The sequence below is a fragment of the Marmota marmota genome, unplaced genomic scaffold, assembly GCF_001458135.2.
Source record: "Marmota marmota marmota unplaced genomic scaffold, marMar, whole genome shotgun sequence".
Taxonomy (NCBI): Eukaryota; Metazoa; Chordata; class Mammalia; order Rodentia; family Sciuridae; genus Marmota; species Marmota marmota.
The window spans coordinates 3375660-3391744 of NW_025999982.1; the positions used below are offsets into that span (position 1 = coordinate 3375660).

General features: G+C 38.4%; 1 protein-coding gene across 11 annotated transcripts in view; it reads left to right on the forward strand.

Annotated features, from left to right (window-relative positions):
* Positions 1 to 9641: 9641 nt before the first annotated feature.
* Positions 9642 to 16085, forward strand: part of Anks1a (ankyrin repeat and sterile alpha motif domain containing 1A) — a 107076-nt gene continuing 100632 nt past the window's right edge. For 6 of the 11 annotated variants that reach the window (XR_007348407.1, XM_048805140.1, XM_015487583.2 and 3 more), the window contains exons 1-3: positions 9643 to 9786; positions 12546 to 12702; positions 14643 to 14705. Coding sequence is in view for 10 of the 11 variants with exons in the window: in XM_048805140.1 (XP_048661097.1) it covers positions 9707 to 9786; positions 12546 to 12702; positions 14643 to 14705 (300 nt within the window). In the remaining variant the exon portion in view is untranslated. Of the gene's footprint in view, positions 9787 to 12545; positions 12703 to 14642; positions 14706 to 16085 lie in introns of all 11 variants that reach the window. The other 5 variants (XM_048805141.1, XM_015487588.2, XM_015487585.2 and 2 more) reach the window with 2 other exon arrangements.

A 16085-nucleotide genomic window follows, 5' to 3' on the forward strand; every position in this document is an offset into this window, starting at 1 on the left:
AAAAAAAAAAAAAAAAAAAAGAAAGAAAGAAAGAAAGAAAGAAAAAGAAAAGAAAGAAGGAAAATGAGGTCATTGTACAGGTATGTCAGATAACCTAGACATTGAACTTCTTTTTATTTTTATTATTTTATTTTTTTTAGAGAGAGAGAGAGAGAGAGAGAATTTTTTTAATATTTATTTTTTAGTTTTCAGTGGAGACAATATCTTTATTTTATTTTTATATGGAGCTGAGGATCAAACCCAGCGCCCTGCGCATGCCAGGCGAGTGCGCTACCGCTTGAGCCACATCCCCAGCCCCTAAACTTCTTTTTATTTTTAATTGAAAAATAAAATTTAGCCAGGTGCAGTCACATATGCCTGTAATCCCAGAGGCTTGGTAGGCTGAGGCAGGAGGATTGCGAGTTCAAAGCCTGCCTCAGCAACTTAGCAAAGTCCTAAGCAACTCAGTGAGACTCTGTCTGTAAATAATAATTATTATATATATATGGACTAGGGATATGGCTTGGTGGCTAAGTACTCCTGAGTTCAATCCCCAGTACAAAAAAAAAAAGAAAAATACAAAATATAATTTATATGTATACATCATGTATTGTGGGGAGCCCCTCTGAATGACCCACGCCTTCCATCCTGAAGCAAGAGACTCTGACTGATCACTACATTGGGCGTTGTCCCGTCCAGGAAGTTGAGGGTGTGTCTTCAGATGAAGGCGTGTCACCCATGGGGTTGAGCTATGCTCACCTGTTCCTTTGTGATATTACCCCTTTGCCCTGTTTGGGATAGAATGTTCCACTGAAATGCCCTTTGTGTGTCCCCTTCTCTTACTCTGTCCTTGGGTGTGGCCTTCCTAGATGTCAGTCAACCTGCTGACAGCAGACATCACGAAACTAGACTGAACCCCCTGAAACCTGACCCCTTGCCTCATTTGAGTGGCTTCTCCCCAATAAAAGGGTTCAGCACAAGCTTTCCCTCTTTCTGCAGACCCTTAAGGTCAGAGGACCAAACACAACACCCCCAAAGAAAAAGGTATCTCTGTCTCTTGTGTGATTATTTTGTGCAGCCCAGTTGCCTTGGAGGGACCCTGAGTGTTTTGTGAGAAACGTGACATTGTATACCGTTATGTTTTGAAATATATACTCATTGTGGAATAACTGATCAAGCCAATTAACATACATTGCTACATGTATTCTTTCATGGTGAAAACACTTAAAACTTTTCCTAGTGATTTTCAAGAGCACAGTGTGTAATACACTGTGTAAAATTTTGTATCCTTTGCCCAAACTTCCTGCTTCCTCCCAGCCTCTGATAACCACCACTCTACACTACATTTCTGAATTCCACATGTTTAGATTCTACATATAAGTGAGATTATGTGGCATTTGTCTATGTCATTGCCTGGCTTATTTTACTTAATATAGATCCTCTAGGTCCGTTCATGTTGTTGCACATGACAGGATTCCTTCTTTTCAAAGGCTGGATAGTATTCCAGTGTGTGAACATCTACCACATTTTCTGTATCCGACCATCCATTGTTCCCACACCTCGGCTATTTCAAAGAGTACTGTAATGAGCATGGGAATGCAGTGTCTCTACAACCCACTGGTATTATTTCTTTGGTTGTACACCTGTCAATGGAATTACTGGATCATATGGTGGTTCTGTTTATAATTTGGGGGGGAACCGCCACTGTTTTTTGTGATGGCTGTACTAATTTACATGCCTACCAGCAGTATGCAAATGTTCTAATTTTCTCCAGATCCTTATCAACACTTAATTTTTTTGATAATGACCATTCTGACAGGGATGAAATGAATTCACATTGTGATATTTATTTGCATTTATTTGCATTCCTGATGATTAGTGATGTTGAACATTTTTTTCATATACTTGTTGGCTACTTGGTCATCTTATAAATATCCTTTCAAGTTCATTGCCCATTTTTAAATCAGATTATTTGTTTTCTTGCTGTTGAGTTTCATATATATTTTAGATCTTAACCTCTTATGAGATTTTTGGCTTGCAAGTATTTTCTCCCGTCCCCAGGTTGATTGCTTCTTTGCTGTGCAGAATTCCATCCACTTTTCTTACTTAAGATGTTGAATCTAATATATCATCATGCTTTTTAAATTTTTCTACAGTGCCAAGGATCAAACCCAGGGCCTTATGCACTCTAGGCAAGCACTCTACATCTCTACCCTCTACATGCTTATTAAAGTGATCTGTCGCCTATATTCAGCTATTTATTATCAACATTTTAATGTGCTTTTTTTTTGGGGGGGGGGTGTTGTCTTCTCTGTGTATAGGTTCTTAACCCTGTTCCCCTTAAAAATTGTTATTTCTCCCCTCCTCTGCCCTGTCCAATCCAACCCACACCTATTGTGAGTCAGTATATGGGTATCAGAGAGAACATTCAACCTTTGGTGTTTTTTTTTTTTTTTTTTTGAGAATTAGCTTATTTTACTTAGCATGATAGTCTCCAGTTCCATTCCATTTACTGGAAAATGCCATAATTTAAATCTTCTTTATGGCTGAGTAATATTCCATTGGGTATATTGTACCACATTTTCTTTATCCATTCATCTGTTGAAGGGGCTATCTAGGTTGGTTCCATAGCTTAGCTATTGTGAATTGAGCTGCTAAAAAACAGTGATATGGGGTGCGTCACTGTAGTGTGCTGATTCTAAGTCCTTTGGTATAGACCAAGGAGTAGGGTAGCTGTGTCAAAATGGTGGTTGCATTCCAAGTTTTCTGCTTTCCATAGTGGTTGCACCGGTTTGCAGTCCCACCAGCAATGTATGAGTGTACCTTTCCCCCCCCCACATCCNAATCCCACCCCACTTATATGGGTATCAGAGAGACATTCACCTTTTTTTTTTTTTTTTTTTTTTTAGAATTAGCTTATTTTACTTAGCATGATAGTCTCCAGTTCCATCCATTTACTGGAAAATGCCATAATTTAAATCTTCTTTATGGCTGAGTAATATTCCATTGGGTATATGTACCACATTTTCTTTATCCATTCATCTGTTGAAGGGCATCTAGGTTGGTTCCATAGCTTAGCTATTGTGAATTGAGCTGCTAAAAACAGTGATATGGCCATGCCAATATACTATGCTGATTTTAAGTCCTCTAGGTATATGCTAAGGAGTGGGATAACTGGGTCAAATGGTAGTCCATTTCAAGTTTTCTGAGGAATCTCTATACTGCTTTCCAGAGTGATTGCACCAATTTGCAGTTCCACCAGCAATGTATGAGTGTACCTTTTCCCCCACATCCTCACCAACATTTACTGTTACTTGTTTTCTTGATAATTGCCATTCTGACTGAAGTGAGATGAAATCTTAGAGTAATTTTGATTTGCATTTCTCTAATTGCTAGAGATGTTGAACTTTTTTTCATGTATTTGTTGACTAATCGTATTTCTTCTGGGAGATACCTATCAGTTCCTTTGCCTATTTGTCAATTGTGTTATTTGTTTTTGGTATTAAGTTTTTTCAGTTCTTTGTGTATCTTGGAGATTAATGCTCTATCTGAGGTGTAAGTGGCAAAGATTTTCTCTCATTCTGTAGGCTCTCTCTTCACTTGTTTCTTTGCTGTGAAGAAGCTTTTTAGTTTGATACCATCCTATTATTGATTCTTGATTTTACTTCTTGCGTGTTAGGAGTCTTATTGGGGAAGTTGGTTTCTAAGCTGAAGTGATGGAGATTTGGGCCTACTTTTTCTTCTAGTAAGCACAGAGTCTCTGGTCTAATGCCTAGGTCCTTCATCCACTTTGAGTTGATATTTGTGCAAGTTGAGAGAGAGAGGAGTCTAATTTTATTTGTTGCATATGGATTTCCAGTTTTCCCAGCACCATTTGTTAAAGAGGCTCTTTTCTCCTATGTATGTTTGTGGCACCTTTGTCTAGTATGAGATGACTGTACTTAAGTGGGTTTATCTGGTCTTCATGTCTGTTTTGGTGCTAGTACCATGATGTTTTTGTTACTATAGTAGTATAATTTAAAGTCTGGTATTGAGATGCCTTCTGCTTCAGTTTTCTTATCACTTTGGCTATTCTGGGCCTATTATTTTCCCAAGTGAATTTCATGACTGCTTTTTCTATTTCTATGAAGATTGTCATTAGACCCTTAATAGGAATTGCATTAAATCTGTATAGCGCTTTTGGTAGTATGGCCATTTTGACAATATTAATTCTGCCTATCTAAGAACATGGGAGATCTTTCCATCTTCTAAGTCTTCTTTAATTTTTTTTTCTTTAGAGTTGTGTAGTTTTCATTAGATGTCTTTCACCTCTTCTGCTAGGTTGATCCCCAAATATATTTATGTTTGTTTTGAGGCTATTATGAATGGGATAGTTTTCCTAATTTCTCTTTCAGTTGATTTATCACTGATGTATAGGAACACAATTGACTTATGAGTGTTAATTTTATATCATACTACTTTGCTGAATTCATTTATGAGTTCTAGAAGTTTTCTAGTGGAGTTTTTTTTTGGGGGGTTCTTCTAAATATAGAGTCATGTCATCAGAAATAGGGATAGTTGTATCCTTTATAATTTCTTTCTTCTAATTGCTCTGGCTAGAGTTTCCTGGACTATGTTGAATAGAAGTTGAATAGACTGTGTGAAAGAGGGCATCCGTCTCTTGTTCCAATTATTAGAGGGAATGCTTTCAATTATTCTCCATTTAGAATGATGTTGGCCTTGGGTTTAGCATATATAGCGCTTACAATTGAGGTATGTTCCTATAATCCCTAATTTTTCTAGTGTTTTAAACAGGAATGTATGCTATAATTTGTCAAATGCTTTTTCTGCATCTATTGAGATAATCATACGATTCTTGTCTTTATTGATGTGATGAATTACATTTATTGATTTCTGTATGTCAAACTGACCTTGCTACCCTTGGATGAACCCCACTTTATCATGGTGCACTATCTTTTTAATATGTTTTTTATGCAATTTACCAATATTTTATTAAGAATTTTTGCATCTACTTCCATCAGGTCTGTTTTGTTCTGAAATTTTTGGTCTGAAATTTTTTTTCCTTGATGTGTCTTTGTCTGGTTTTGGTATCAGGGTGATACTAGCTTCATAGAATGAGTTTGGAAGGGTTCCCTCCTTTTCTATTTCATGGAATGATTTGATGAGGATTGGCCTTAGTTCTTTGAAAGTCTGGTAGAACTTGGCTGAGAAACTGTCCGGTCCTGGGCTTTTCTTGGTAGTCTTTTGATGACGTCTTCAATTTCAGTGCTTGGAATTGATCTGTTTAAATTTTCTATGTTCTCCTTATTCAATTTAGCTAGGTCATCTATCTCTAGAAATTTATTGATGTCTTCGGGATTTTCTATTTTATCAGAGTATAAATCTTCAAAATAATTTCTGATTATTGACAGTATTTCAGTAATGTCTGTTGTGATATTTCCTTTTTCATTGAAAATTTTAGTAATTTGAGTTTTCTTTCTCTTTCTTTTTATTAGCTTGACTAAGCATTTATCAATTTTATTTATTTTTTTAAAGAACCAACTCTTTTGTTGATTTTTTTTTATTGTTTCTTTTGTTTCAATTTCATTGATTTCAGCTCTGATTTTAATTATTTCCTGTTTTCTGCTTTTGGTGTTGATTTGTTCTTCTTTTTCTAAGGCTTTAAGATGTAATGTTAGGTTATTTATTTGTTGACTTTCTAGTCTTTTAAAAAATGAACTTAATGCAATGAACCTTCCTCTTAGCACTGCCTTCATAGTGTCTCAGAGATTTTGATATGTTCTACAGGTGTTCTCATTTACCTCTAAGTATTTTTCATATAATCCCTGATTTCTTCTGCTGTCCATTGGTCATTTAGTAGCATATTATTTAGTCTCCAGGTGTTAGAGTAGCTTCTGTTTTTTATTTTACTGTTGATTTTTAATTTCATTCCATTATGATCTGACAGAATGCAAGGTATTATCTCTATTATTTTTGCATTTGCTAAGAGTTGCTTTGTGGCCTAAGATATGGTCTACTTTAGAGAAGGATCCATGTGCTGCTGCTGAGAATAAAGTGTATTCAGTCATTGATGGATGGAATATTCTATGTATGTCCATTGAGTCTAAATTATTAATTCTATTTTTTAGTTCTGTAGCTTCTTTATGTAGTTTTTTGTGTGGAGGATCTATCCAGTGGTGAGAGAGGTGTGTTAAAGTCACCCAGTATTATTATTATATTGTGGTCTGTTTGATTCTTGAAGTTAAGAAGGGTTTGTTTGATAGATGTAATCAGTCCATTGTTTGGGGCATAAATATTTATGATTGTTTTGTCTTGTTGATATATAACTCCCTTAAGCAGCATGAAACGTCCTTCTTTGTCCCTTCTGAATAACTTTAGCTCAAAGTCCACTTTATTGATATGAGGATAGAAAGCCCTGCTTGTTTATAAGATCCATGAGAATGTTATGTTTTTTTCCCATTCTTTTACTTTTAGTCTGTGGATGTCTTTACCTATGAGATGAATCTCTTAGAGACAGTATTAAAATTATTATTATTAGCTGGGCCTATAATCCCAGAGGCTTGAGAGAATGAAGCAGGAGGATTGTGAGTCAAGGCCAGTCTCAACAAATGTGAAAAACAACTCAGTGAGACCATGTCTCTAAATAAACACAAAATAGGACTAGGGATATAGCTCAGTGGTTGAGTACCCTGAATTCAATCTCTAAATACCCCACACCCCAAAAATTATTATTATTAAAGTACTACACGAATATAGTCTCAATGTAAGTGTTCTAAACAGTGTGGTAGAATACAGCCCTAAATATCCAGGTCAGCTGGCACAGCAGTGCATGCCTATAATCCTAATAATTTGGGAGGCTGAGGCAGGAGGATCACAAGGCTGGCCTGAGCAATTTAATGAGACCCTGTTTCAAAAAAGTAAAAAATGAAAATGGTTGGGGATGTAGCTCAGTGGTAAAGTGTCCCTGGGTTCAATCCCCAACACCAAAATAAACAAACAAGACACATTAAGCTCTCTTTCCACCATTCTGCAGTATCCCCTAACACACAAATTTCCTTCCCCAGAGGTAGCCATTGCCAGCACTTGGTGAGTACTCTCCACGTGCCATCCATTTACTGAGGTGTGTGTTTACATGCATTTTTATTAAAAGGAGCTCGTATTCTTTGTGTTTTACCAGTAACTTCTGCTTTTCACTTACCCATAACGTAGTGTGTCTTGGGAAATCTTTCCCTGTCAGGACATGTAGATCCAATGCTTTTCTTTCTTTTGTTGTGAATGGTTATGTAGTATTTCACTTTGTGGGTGTACCTAACATTTAACTGCTTATCTATGGATAGATGTTAAGGCTTTAGTTTTTTTACTCTTATAATGAAGTAATCTTATGCAAGCATGTCTTTGTGAACATGTACAATGTTTCTGTTGGACAATTGCCCGGAAGTGGAATCACTGGCTCAAAAGTGAATGCTATTTTTATGGCATTTTGATGGATGCTATTTTTTGATGGATGCTGCCAAATTGTCTTCCCAAAGGATTTCACCAATTTAAACTCATACCAATGGTGTTCAGGAGTGCTTGTTTCCAAACACTTGATAATGTCATTATTTTTAGTTTATGTTTTTAGTCTGATAGGTAAAAAGTGCTGTGTGGTTATTACTATTGCGTTCTTCTAGATTGTGTCTTTGAGCTTGTTTCCTTTCTGTCTATCATTGCCAGTTACTCAATGACATCTTTTATTATTTTCCTGGGCCCAGTCAATCTGTGTGTCTGTCCTATCAGTGCAGGGTAGGATATCTTTTTTATCACTTCGTAAGTCTTTAGGCAGGGGATGGAATAAACTTCTGCACTCAGTCTGCTATCCTGGTAAATTTCTCTCATGGATTTTCAGTTGTAACTATCTAATATTTACACTTTTGAATTTTTTCCTCTTTAACACTTATTTTTTTCTTTTCTGTCTTATTACATAGCAGTATAACTGGAATGTGATATTTTTACTCTGTCTTCACCGTAGGTATAATAATTTCTGTACTGATACCTATTTCCAGAATGTTATTGTTGAAATAATGTTGGTTCCAGCACTTGAGCTTAAACGCTGTGGCCCAGATGGTTTTACTGGTGACTCTATAATTTTATCACTCTTGGTCAGTGATTTCTGAATATAAAGATGAATAGACTGCTGCCTATCTGATCTATAACCCAAACCAAAACTAACATTGATACTATCCAATAATAGTAGCAAAAACCCAAAAACTTGAGACCTGCGTCACTTTTGAATATAGATATGAAAATCCAAAATAATATATTCTCAAGTAGATACTATCAAATTCATTTCCCCAGCAAGGTACAATGAATAATAGCCAGAGAAGATGTATTCTAAGAATGAAAGAATGATTCAATGTTAAGAAACCTGTGAACATTAAATGAAAAATTGTGTTTACCTCCATAGATGCAGAAAATGCATTTAAGTTGAACAACTATCTGTAATAACTTTTTTTTTTTTTTTTTTTTTTTAAAGGAAGGGCTGGGGATGTAGCTTAGTGGTAGAGTGCTTACCTCTGGCATGCATTAGGTCCTGGGTTTGATTCTCAGTACCACAAGAAATAAATAAATAAAATTTAAAACAAAAAAAAGTAGGGAGAATGTTTTATTTACACATTCTTACTAGAGGCAGAAACAAACAAGGACTTCCTCTGCTGCTTAATATTTTAGAAATTCTGACCAATACAGTGAGGTGTGGAACAGAAATAAGAATTAAGGCTTTGAGGATTAAATAAGGTGACATTTATGCTTCCATTGTTACAGTATTTCTGATGCAAACAAGACTCTAAAATTGTAGATTCTACTCATTTATAGACAGACACACACACACATACATATACACACACTGACAAATAAGATATGGTCATTCTTTAGTATCCATGAGGGATTGGTTCCAGGATCCCCTGAGGATACCAAAATTTGCAGATGTTCAAGTTCCATATATAAAATAGCATAGTATTTGCATATACCCTCTGCACACCCTCCCATGTGCTTTACATCATCTCTATAAGATTATAAGTAATTACTTACAATATCTAATACAATGTAAATACTATGTAAATAGTTGTTATGTTGTATTGTTTAGGGAATAATGACCAGAAAAAAGATCTGTGCATGTACAGACATATTTTGTTTTCTGAATTTAGTTGAATCTAAATGCAGAACCCATTTTTACAGAGGGCTGGCTTTATTTACAGAGAAAAGACACGGTTATTACATGTATCTTAGCATGTGTGTCCTGGTGCTTTTTAATAGTGGCCCTTGCCTATTGAACCGTCTTGATTGCATGGTCTGTGTTGAGGTTTCTCTGAAGCCTTCAGTTGCCAGCACAGGTGGGTGCTGTGTACCTGCACCTGACTAAGGGGTTGGTTTCATGGTGTTTTCGATGACCTTTCAGTGAACAGGGAGTACAGAGGAATGAGTCCCCAACTGGATGGTAAGTTACAGATGAGCAGAGGATACAGAAACCAGAGCTCAGTGGAGACACTGTGGTCTTGACTCTTGACTCCTTGCTTGGCAGACCACTGTGCACCCTCCCTGCTGGGCACTTCTGTAGTGTGCACGGCTGACCTTCATTAGGAGTCATTTGGAAGTCTCTAATTTGGCTAAACGCCACATAGAAGTCTAATCCAAGTAGCTAGCTGGTTTATGACTTCAGTGTTTGAAATGAGTTTCTTTCTTCCCTGACAGCATGTGGAGAGGCCCAAATGTGAACTGTGTTGACAGCACCGGCTACACACCGTTGCACCATGCCGCTCTGAACGGCCATAAGTGAGTACGAACGGCTCCGCTCCTGCCCTGCCCTCAGAACCCAGGCCTTCAGGGTGTCTTTTTCACTTCCTGTCAAGCTTGGCTAAGTAAGGCACCGAGGAACAGAGAAAAAGAAACTCTATTCAGCTCATGCAGAATCCCTGAGTTTTTCTTTAGTGTATAATTTAAACATCCTCTCCTGCCCCCCACCCCTGAAAGCTTTAGCCAAGGATTCAATTTTACTTTTTCCTGTGCTTGTCCTTTTCCCCTCTGGAATGTTCTAGTGTCTCACAATGATGTAAATATGAAGATCAAATTTGGGGCAGCCAAATCATAAAGGGGCTGGAATCTCTTAGGTGACCCCTTGATAAACTGAAAATAGATTGAGTGGTCGTGGGAAACTTGTCTTCTGTTGTGAGTACTTTGTCATTTACTCTGTCATTCTTTCCCTCATAAATCAGCTTCATAGACAACAAGAGCTGCCTTTTTTTTTTTTTGACAGTACTAGAAATTGAAACTAGAATCTCACACATGCTAGGCAAGTACTCAATCACTGAGTCATACCACCAACCCAAGAACAATTTTTTTAACCTTTATTTTATTTATTTTTATGTGGTGCAGAGGATCGAACCCAGGGCTTTGCATGCGCTAGATGAGCGCTCTACTGCTGAGCCGCAATCCCAGCCCCAAGAACCATTTTAAAAAAATATTTTTAGTATTAAATAGACACAACACCTTCCTTTCTTTCTTTCTTTCTTTCTTTCTTTTCTTTCTTTTCTTTCTTTTCTTTCTTTCTTTCTTTCTTTCTCTTTCTCTCTTTCTCTCTCCCTCCCTCCTTCCCTCTCTTTCTTTCTTTTCTTTTCTTTTCTTTTCTTTTCTTTTCCTCCCTCCCTCCCTTCTTTCCTTCTTTTTGCTAAGGGTGGAACCCAGTGCCTCACACATGCTAGGCAAGCACTCTACCACTGAGCTAAAACCCCCAGACCCCAAGAACCTTATTATTATTATTATTATTATTATAGTTGTAGATGGACACAATACCTTTATTTATTTATTTTTATGCGGTACTGAGGATCAAACCCAGTGTCTCACATGTGTAGGCAAGCACTTTACCACTGAGCCGCAACCTCAGCCCCCAAGAACCATTTTTTTTTTTTCAGTTGTAGATGAACAAATGCCTTTATTTTGTTTATTTATTTTTATGAGGTGCTGTGGATTGAACCCAGTGCCTCACAGATGTGAGGCAGGCACTCAACTGCTGAGCCACAACCCCAGCCCCATATTTTTTTTAAATGTTTTTTTTAGTTGTTGATAGACCTTTATTTTATTTATTTACACGCGGTGCTAAGAGTTGAACCCAGTGCCTCACACATGCCAGGTAAGTGCGCTACCACTGAGCCACAGTCTCTGCCCCCCAAAACCATTTTTAAGGGCAAAAAATTATATAGATAAACTACAGGAGAGGGTGTTAGGAATTGGGTGGCATTTGCATGAAAAGACTTCTGGAGAAGGCATGCTTTGGGAGGAACTCTGAGAGAGAAGGCAGAGGCTTAAAGGGTTGGGTTCTGTGCTTCAGGTGAGGAAGGTGTAGTACCCCAGCAAAGGGGCAGACCTGGTTGTAGGGCACAGTGAATGGGTTTGCCCGAATGCCCTAGAATGAAAATAAGAATAGAAGGTGTTAACAGGATAGAGGGTGTTAAAGAAGTTTGAAGCAGTAGTTGAGTTTTTATGAGGAGGGAATATTGTAACTACTGTAAACTTTTCTTTTCTCCCTTTTCACATTTTGTTTCTTTACTCCTGGATAGTGAACCCAGGACCTCATAGATGAGACACTTTACTACTAAACCACACCACTGCCCCTTATTTTAGATTTTTCTGAGCAAGGAGCAGGCCCTCACCACCTTACAGTATTCCATGTCATTTGTCCAATAGTTGGCCCAGCCTGATTGACTCCAGTGTGCCAAAAAGAGATCATGGTTGTTTTCTTTAGCTTTAAACTTGTCTAAAATATATCAAATGTGATCACTGTCTTTTCTGTAATCCTCTTAAAACTAAAAAAAAAAAAAAAAAATCTGTAGAGATCTCTTCCCTGTAAATATGTAAATAATGGGATAACCTAAATGAAAGTGAATCTTGAATTCTGAGAACTATAGCCTGTTAGCCAAGTTCATCTCCAGATGTTGTTTTTATTTACAGGGAGGATTTTCTTTGACCTCGTGTGCATGGGGCTAATTATACACTTGGGTCTGTTTAATTACTGGTGTCACCAAGAAGAAAGCCAAGGCCTTCTTTCTGGAGCTTTCAAATGATACCATGTGTGTCTGGCTATGTTGGAATCAGCTTTAATTCTGGTTTGCCTGCCCATTTTCAGCTCCCATATCACTAAATAATCTGAGTAATGCAGTGAATAATGGTATTTGTCTTGCTTGACTATTTTTCTGTAAATTCTATCCTTGAATGCTATTTAAACATCACAAACCAGGAAATATCGCAAGGTTTAGACAAGGAATCCAGATATTTTCAAAGTAGAGGAAAATAGGTGGATTATCAAGAGATCCCTAATGGGGAGGCCGTGAATTAGCACAGCATAGCTTCAGATGGGTCAGCCACTTAGCAGGTAGGTGTACCAGGGGCTCATGGAATAAGAGGAAAAGCCTGGAAATGAGCTCAGGAAGTGAGAGGGGCCAAGACCTATGAAAGGGCTTTGTACTGTACAGAGGTAAAGATCTGGTAGCAGGAAAGACGCTGGGTTCTGCAGCTCATGATTGATTTTTGCCTTCTAGGGATGTGGTGGAAGTTCTTCTGAGGAACGATGCACTGACCAATGTGGCTGACTCTAAAGGCTGTTACCCTCTGCACTTGGCAGCCTGGAAAGGAGATGCCCAGATAGTGCGGTTGCTCATCCATCAAGGGCCTTCACACACCAGAGTCAATGAACAGGTCGGAAGAAGGAGGCTTTCCTCCCTCCATTCAGCTATGACCAGAATGCAGCCACCCCACCTCAGCTCCAGAGTGCAGATCTCAGGGAGCCAGCTCTTCCAAACCCTAAACACGACTTCCCCCTTGCCATTTCTCCATGTCCTGGTGGGTCAGGGAAGTGCTGTACTATGAGGATGCATTTCATATACATTTGGCTCATACAGATTTGGAATATTACAAAGATGAAATAATGGAATACTTCAAAATTGCATGGAGTCAGTTTCAAACTGATAGGCCTAATTAATTGTAAATTGTGCTTAATGCTTTTGACATGGCAATGTGGCTTTCCCAGTGTTCCCCAGTACTGTGTGACCCATGTTGTCATTGTACCTACATCAGAACATGCAGGAGTGGAAGTACTTGTGTTAGTGCTGAAACATGAACTCATAATGAACAGAAGTCAGAGATGATTCAGCAGAATGAAGAGCATTTCCATGATGTCCTCTGATGTTAAATAAGAGTGAGCATACTTCGGAAAGGCAGAGACTGTTCTTAGAAAATAAGAAAGGCATAACAATGGCCCTGAATTTAAGCATTCCTACAATACACTTCTTTTTATATTTTTTCCTTTGGGAAAATTATACTTGAATTATATAGGTTTGAGACAAGCCTCTCGTGAGCCCTGCTCCCGGGGTTTGGTGCAGAGGTATATGCCCGCCCGTCTGAGGGGAGATGGCTGTCCTGTGTTCTGCTCTGCACCATAGCAGGTGCTTTTATTGTTGCTTGAATGAGGGTGATGTTTCTCTCTCTCAATAAGTTTAGGACTGTTTTCCTAATGACTTTGTTGAAAGAAAATTGTTAAATTACCTGTAGGATTAAAACAAGGTTTTTCCTCAAAAAATAGGAAATCACTCTGGTGAGTCCATCTTTTAACAGGACCCATGAAGATTCTCAGTGAACTGTTAAGATCTTGACTTTATTCAGAGAAGGGCAGCTTCTCTCTGAAGCCTGAAAAAATGAGAGTTCCTAAATATGTCAGTTTGGAGATTGTGTGTATGTAGCTGTTAATCAGCTTTTCTCCCCCACCTGGGGATGTATTTTCTGGATAGGTAAGCAGCAGACACTTAAGATCATCAGTGAGAATGTTTGTCCACAACATTTGGAATGAGAAGCCTCTCTTTAGAATTGCCTCTTTAGAATCTAAGTGTGATTTTACTCCTCCTGACTGCAAGGATGATTTCTATTCACTGGAGGAGATATGTGAAGAAGCTTGCCTATGGGACTGGGGTTGTGGCTCAGTGGTAGAGCACTTGCCTAGCTTGTGTGAGGCACTGGGTTTGATTCTCGGCACCACATATAAATAAATAAAATAAAGATCCATTGACAACTAAAAAATATTTTTAAAAAAATAAAGCTTGCTTATAACTAATATTCTTCAATGTTGAAAAATCTGGCCACCCATTAAAGTCCTTCTCATCTAAGCAATTGGCATCACCCATTTCTAATCCTGTCTTTGCCCACTTTCGCCTTGGAGCACAGCTGCTTGAAGTTTGAGCCACTTCAGTCTGCTAGCTTGTCCTGCTCACGACCACCTCCTGCCTAGAATACTCCTTGGTGGGTGGGACACCAGCCTAGTGCTCTGAGTATCTGGCAGGCAGGTGGGTGGGGCAGGGACTGGGCAAGATGTCTTCAAGTAGCTTGAAGAACCTAATGGATCTAGTTAGTTACAAGAACTACATTGATTTATTTAAAAACCATTAATGTGGTTCCATTTGGATGCTTGGATAAAAGGGGGGTAATGAGTGAGGTGCCCTAGAGATTGTCTTCCCCCTTAACTTCCTTGTGACACATCCAGAGGGCAGACCCAAGTTCCAGTGTTGGGCCCCTGTGGGACTCTGTATTGCTTTGATATATTTCATCCATTTTATCATTACACTTTCTTTTTCCTCTCCTTTTTGTAGAATGCTCTTGAGATCAAAGAACTCAAAAAGTACGGCCCCTTTGACCCTTATATCAATGCCAAGGTGTGTACTTTGCTGCCAGGATTTCTCTGCATCATTTCTCCACTCGGTACCCCCTCCATGGCGCTCTCTGGCTTCCACTCTTGTCCACTCAGGCTCCTCCTTGTCCCCCTGACTGTCATCTGCTTCAGCCCATCTGCTTTTGGCTTGTCTGAGAATAGGAAAATGCGGCTGCAGTAGGTTTTGATTTTATTGTTAAAACTAATGCTAATTCTGGAAAGGTGGAGAACATCTGAAATGGTAGGAATAAAGAGATAGAAGGGATCACATTATATACTTAATTTACTATTGTGATTTCTAAATCATTTAAATTCAAAAAAGAAAATGTAGTCAAATTAACTTACTTTCGAATAAAGACGGATAAACAATTAAATTGTATTTCTTGGAATTAAGATTCTTATTTTGGTCTGCTTTCTATGTATTTTTTGAAGTGGAATCTGATTTTCCTTCAGATTTCAGTAGCTGGGGTGGAAGTGTAGGGGAAAGAACAGGTGACTCCAACTTATTCTTTTAAAAGCTGTTGCTTGCCACTTTCTTCTCATTTCCTGGAGTTTGTGTTTCTCTTAGATGTTCAGGCCAATCTCTCTAGCCATTAACTTCACTTTCTGCTTGTCACTCTTGACCCATGAAGGGCTCTGAAACAGGAAACTGTGTTGCAGGACCAAGCAGGGGGCTTGCCTGGTGGTGGGCACAGGTAGTGGCCTAATAGGCCTGGTTTTGATTGGCCCAGCCTCAGCACCCAGGGCCTTACCCTGCTGCCTTTCCACCCGAGGTTTGATTGAAATTGTTTACTTTTTGACAACAATCTGGAGTTTGGTTGAGGTGCTACATTATCTGCCTTAGCTACTTTTTACTTGCTCTGAATACAACTGCCCTGGGGAAGAGACACAAGGTACTTCTGATGTTTACAGACTCAAAGCAGAGATTTCATGCTTTTCTTTGAGAAAGTCCAAATAGCACCTCCCCACAAAATGACCTGGGAGGGCCTTGGAGGAGATTTTCATTAGCTGTTGGGCCTTAATGGTGGAAAAGCCTTTTGATTTGAGGTGGTAGAACACATCGGCCCTGTTTTGGACCATTCTTTAAAATCTTTTTTTTTTCTTAAATTTGGTCTTTTTAGTAAATTCTTGTTATCAAATAGGCAGATTCTATACTTCAGCTGTTTTGTGGATGGTGCACAGCAACAGAGAACTCAAAGGTCCCAGGCTTTCCTGTCAAACCTGAATAGGTTCTAGGTGGCTACTTTTTGGTTTTGTTAACTTGAACAAATTGCTTAATTTGTGCCTCAGTTTCCTTTTCTGTAAAATGGGTCATTACCACCTATTTACCTTGCTGGGTTGTTTCAGAATTTTAATAAGTAATAGTAAAACACATTAAAGTAAA